Here is a 5,665-nt window from a genome sequence, read left to right as displayed (position 1 = left end):
TATATATATATATATATATATAAATTAAACATGCTATAACTTGGATTATATAATAACCAAAGTTGCATTCAAATTTCATTTAAAAATACATTACTTTTTTTTGATAATAGTAGTCTTTCCACCACTGGAGGGTTGGTTATGAGATGAATACATTTCTTGTCTCAATTTTGAGAGTTCCTTACAAATAAAAGAAAATATAATTATTTGAAAAAAGTAGAAACATGAGGTAAGAAGCATGTTTGATCATTTAATAAAGTTAGTAAGAATAATTACTTTTTTTCCTCCCCCTTTAGCTTGGACATAAGAGTGTTTTAATCCCATCTGTTAAATACCTTATATTATTGCTTTATGGTGCCAAATAAGTTACGTTATATGCCTGTGCAGGAATTCACTAACTGGTGTAGGATCTCTTTATTTGAGGGATTACATGATATTGAATGGACATGGTTCTCAAAGATGTGAAAGTTTTTGCCCTAAAAAGTTTGAAAAGTATAGTCATAGCAGAAAAGCACTAAAACTTCAATATGGAAGCAGGTATTATTTTCTAACTGAAAATCTATCACTGATCATTATTACAAACACCATTAGTTCAATAACAACAATATAACATCAGCCACCGTTTTTGGTAGTTCCTTTCTTCAATATAAACTATTTTATAACAGATCCTGGACCACATGCTACAGATACAGAGAGGAATATAACACAGTCCTTTGCTGAAGCAGCTAATATTCTAGTAAAGAGCTCACAGTCTTCCTGGAAGTTTCACTGCTAATGAGATATAAAGGTACAAATATTAAATGCACAATAGCACTCTTTTTGCTTTAATTCTTGCTTTCATTTGAATTATATCTCTTCAAATATGAATGTTGCTCTTCTTCATAGTTACATTCTACTTAATGAATAAAGTGAGTCTTGGAAACGTGCCCTTGTCTAATTCATGGGAAGTATTTATCATACCTAACTGAGTTCCTCTCCATCTCTATCACTTCCCTTCTTACCTCTGACTGACGTTTTATAAGGGAATCCTTCTCTTCCAGCAAGCTTGTCAGTTCATGAAGCTTGAATTGGAAGTCACTGCAAGTTCCTTCTCTTCTTGAAACATCTTTTTGGTACTGATTTAATTGAGTCTAGTGATTAAAAAGAAATAAGAATTATTATAGATATGATTTACAAAATAGGTAATTGAGTTCCAAGAGGTTAAGTGGCATAAAGTCATACAGGAAATTATGAAATGAAGAGCAAAGTGCCAATAGTTGTAAACATTTGTAGAGTTTGATGAATAAAAAATGTGAATTAAAATGCCAATAAGAATTTCTCATTTTTTAAAGGTGTCTTTACTATATAGGGCTAAGCATTACTTAAGTAGCAGTCCTAGGGCACAAAGATTAAAATAAAGCTAAGAAATAGGTACTTTAGATTCCTTCAGATATTAATTAAAGAAAACTCACTAATAATAACTAATATTGTATTGTGATTTATAGTTCACAAAGTATTCCTCTGGCATGATTTGTCTGCTCAGAGCCTGGAGCCTGCTTTGGATTCTGTGTCTGCCTCTCTCTCTGTGCCTCCCCCATTCATGCTCTCTCTCTCTCTCCCTCTCTCTCTCTCAAAAATCAATAAACATTAAGAAAATTTTAAAAAAATCCTACTCACAAAATAGTTAAATGAGATTACCAGAGAGGTTATATGACATAAAGTGCCACAGCTAGTAAGCAACATAGCTGCAATTCCAAAACAGGTATTCTGACTCCAAACCCCACCCATTTTCTTCTGCACTACATTATGTGTACATAGACGGATGTTAAGTTGAAGTGTTATTAGTTATGTTAAGATGAAAAAGAAACAAGTGAAGGTAATCTTCTAGAAAAATTGGTAGGCTTTTGAACAAACTACATTTTGTTTCATTTTGGTTTTTGGAAAAAATTCTATGGTGGTATTTGGAGAGAAAAACCTATGGTCAGTTTTTCCATTAAATATTTAAGTATATTTAACTATTTTAGGAATCATTAAATTAAGAATTAATCAATTTGATGTAGAATTGCAAGATAAGGTAACATATACTTATTCTCACAAATATAATCCTAATTTTGAAGCCAATTAAAGGTACATAATTCAACACTGTTTTTATCCTTGTGCTTGACAAAGTTCTTGCTATGTATCATCCTTCAAAGTCAAGTGAGGATTTTTAAAAATCAAACTGTGGTTTTCTGGATAATCTCAAATGTTGCTTTTGACTGCACAAGCATGCTGTAAGCAAAATCATAACGGGTTCCTCCCAACCACTAAAAGTAAATGAATAAAAATAAAAAACCAAAACACTGAACTTAATGTTTTATTTTGCTTTTATAGATAAGGTTAACATGATTAAATTAAGGTGATTAAATTTAAGAAGATTAAATTAGAAAACAATTTAGCAATATCTATACACAGTAATATGTATTTAAAAAAGGTTCTATGCCATATTCCCGACTCTATCTTTAGTTGATTTTTTTGTAGCTTTAAACTTGAAACCATCATAATCTTATTAGAAACTTTGTGCTGACCTGTGTATTTATGCACTGGAGGATCAACATACCCTTAACTTGCAGATCTCTCTATCTTTCTCCATTCGTAAGTTTTTTACCATCTCCATGTAATGATTGCCAATCTCATCCATTTTCACCTGCAGCATCGGGCCTATGCAAGTCTCAGAAACCTACAGAAGGCAAAATAACTTTCCGTACTTGGATTGTTATGAAGGAAATACATATTATATTATAAGACTTATTATAAGATGAAAATCACACGATTAAACAAAGCATTGAAATAACAAGAGTGATGTTTAGGAATTGCATTATATAGTTCAAATGGCAGTGAGATGAGACATAACCACATATGAAATCATCAGAAAGCAGTCCATATATTTTCTCAAGAGGAATGGGATATATACACATGTAAGATATGCATATATTTACTGTTGGAAATTCTAGGATTACAATGGTATAACTAAGGCAATAATGTGTATTTAAAACAAAATTTTAATACCTGTATTCTGATATTTTTATTCTCTTGTTCTAAATTACGCTTACAGTAGTCCAGTTCTTTTAGTTTATATTCCATGTCTGATAATGTATATCGAAGAGAGAGATTGTTTTCTTCCAATGCTTGGCATTTTGAGGTTGAGTCTTGAAGTCCTTGCTATAAAAAAGACACAAGTAAATAAGACAAAAGGATCTACTTTTTTGGAGGAGAGTACTCTCTTAGTTGATTAATTCAATGAAATAAAGCAAATATTTTTCCATTATATATTTACCCTTACATGGTAAATTAGATCAGCCATAAAATAGATTCTTGCCCCTAGTGTGATATGCTTATCTTGAATGAGAAGGAATTAAGACTGAACAAATTTTCAGGGTTCCAATTTAGCAATCTGACTCTTGCTACTCTTTGACAATATTTTGCCTTCTAATAGGCACCAAAATGATGATATACCTGATTATTTAGGTGGAAACTGAGAAAAAATGTGAGACTGTCATAGGAGTGAAGATTAGGAAGGGATGAGCCTTAGGGACTCATAACAATTTCTTAGGAATCATCTCTGCTCAGACATCTGGATAATACTTCCAGAGTTTATTCATTTATTCACTGCACAAACATGTGTTGAGACTACAGAACCTTTTTAATCAACATATTAGTAGATTAAATGAATGAGTGAACTTACCTCTTCAATATTTATACAATTTTTGTCTCCCAACAGCACAGATAATTGTGGGTTGTATATACTTTATATCTATATCATACAAGGTTATCTGTTCTTATGAGAAGTCTTTCAGTCATTGTAAATAACCAAAGCCACTCAAGTCTCATATGAATAAATTGTTCCATCATATTTTAATTCTGTCTGTATTATATGTCATAACTACAATGTGTCAATAATTGTGCATATGAAAATCTATCAATCTACTTTATCATCAATGAAAATATCAACTTACCTGCTGCTGGCGATTATTTGCTCTCACTGATGCCAAGAGTTCTTCATACTCTTTTATTTGAGTTTCTTTGAATGCCAAGTCTTTCTCAAGTCTTATCTTGTCATTTTCCAGTGCCTAGAAGCAAAATTATTTGTTATAATTCAGAACTTGTCAACAATCACATAATACAAAGATTTGTTTATATTTGAAGCCTTAAATAAACACTTGGTTCATTTGCAGCTGTCTAATAAAACATAATTCTAAAAAATCAAGCAAAATATAGGATACAAATGGATGAAACTTTAAAAATTTGCATTCTAAGAGACATTTGATGAACCAATTCTAAGTTCAATGAAGCAGAACCTTCAAATTATTGTAATGGTTTGCCCCAATCTACAAAGACTTTTTGTTAATCCCAGCAGATGGTGAATTTTCAAATTATAATCTAAATGTGTTCATCAGAACCCAGAAATGAAATAACCCACTCCAGGCTTCATTGTATGCAAGATATTCTAAATATATTTAGATAATGCCACCAAAAATGCCAACTAAAAAGGCTCAAGGTATTTTAAATATATTTAGATAATGGCACCAAAACCACCAACTAAAAAGGTTAAGTTCTTGGAGAAAGGAGTTTTCAAGTATTCTAAGAAATTCAAAGTATGCTTTATTATTACAGAAAAAAGGGGAAATTCCCATTCAATGGGTTAGACTATTCTAATTTTGGAAGCTACTTCCTGGCTCTAGGTATCAAATTACCTTTGTGTCAAACTAAATAATAAGTGTATACCCAACTTTTTTCATTTTGACATTGGGGATCTTTTATTTCCTCTCTCAACCCCAAGTAACTGTTTCAAGAATATATGTCTAGATGAGCATAATATTGTTGCATTGTATTGAATTTTGCAAGGTAGATTAAATGACTTCATTTCTACATTAGAAAGGTAAGGACTAGTAAGTCTTTGGAAAGAAAAATTAAAATAAGTGTTACTGTCAAGTCATTTTGAAGATGTCCAAGCTCTTCCCGTATGTTGCTGAAGGTAGACAGCACTAGCCGGAGTGATTTATCAGACATACCCCTCATCTGGAGGAAGAAAACGATTGATGGTTTGTATTTACTAGCATTTACAAATAGGCAATATAAGTAATAGTAGTCTTATTTTTCTATTCCCATAAACAAACTTATTTAAAGTTTTATTTTTTATATAGCAATATTAGAATAGTGATACAAGGCATTTTGTCAATAACATGCACAAGTAATTCAATCAACATTACTGAAGAGATCATAGCTATGTGATTAGAACAAGGGTCTATTATTTTTTCCATGAAGTTTCATCTTTCTCACAAGACAGAAATCTATCAGCAAATTTTTAAATTTGCTTTTATACTTTATTTAAAGATTAGAAAACATGAGGCATTCAAACTTCAAATAATAAAATGCATATCCCTAAGGTGCTTCCAAATGCATGGATTTTTCCTGAAGTGAGAAGAATATAATATTAATTTAGTTTAACCTTGAAATATAGAAACATCTCAATTTTTAAAGAAGATGGAGAAAATCCCTTTCACTAGATTAAACTCACTTATTTTTAAAAAAATGGTTTAAAAAACAAACAACTTCCATTTTTTTTAACAATGCAAGCTTACTGTTTATTTATTTTTTTTTATTTATATATGAAATTTATTGTCAAATTGGTTTCCATACAACACCCATA

The 5,665-nt window shown here is 30.9% G+C and overlaps 1 protein-coding gene across 1 annotated transcript; it reads right to left on the bottom strand.

Annotated features, from left to right (window-relative positions):
- Nucleotides 1-63: 63 nt before the first annotated feature.
- On the bottom strand, nucleotides 64-5,084 carry LOC121024044 (protein POF1B-like). The gene is made up of 6 exons (XM_040466367.1): nucleotides 4,942-5,084; nucleotides 3,972-4,085; nucleotides 3,025-3,177; nucleotides 2,576-2,695; nucleotides 999-1,127; nucleotides 64-177 (listed from the first exon to the last, which is right to left on the bottom strand). Exons 1-6 carry the CDS (start codon nucleotides 5,032-5,034, stop codon nucleotides 91-93), a joined length of 696 nt encoding a protein of 231 aa, XP_040322301.1. The 5' UTR covers nucleotides 5,035-5,084; the 3' UTR covers nucleotides 64-90.
- Between the last annotated feature and the right edge of the window lie 581 nt (nucleotides 5,085-5,665).

The sequence above is a fragment of the Herpailurus yagouaroundi genome, unplaced genomic scaffold (assembly GCF_014898765.1).
Source record: "Herpailurus yagouaroundi ecotype Mexico unplaced genomic scaffold, PumYag 39370, whole genome shotgun sequence".
NCBI classification, from domain to species: Eukaryota; Metazoa; Chordata; class Mammalia; order Carnivora; family Felidae; genus Herpailurus; species Herpailurus yagouaroundi.
The sequence above is the reverse complement of the archived record's forward strand: the minus strand, read 5'-3'. Positions and strand labels throughout refer to the sequence as shown.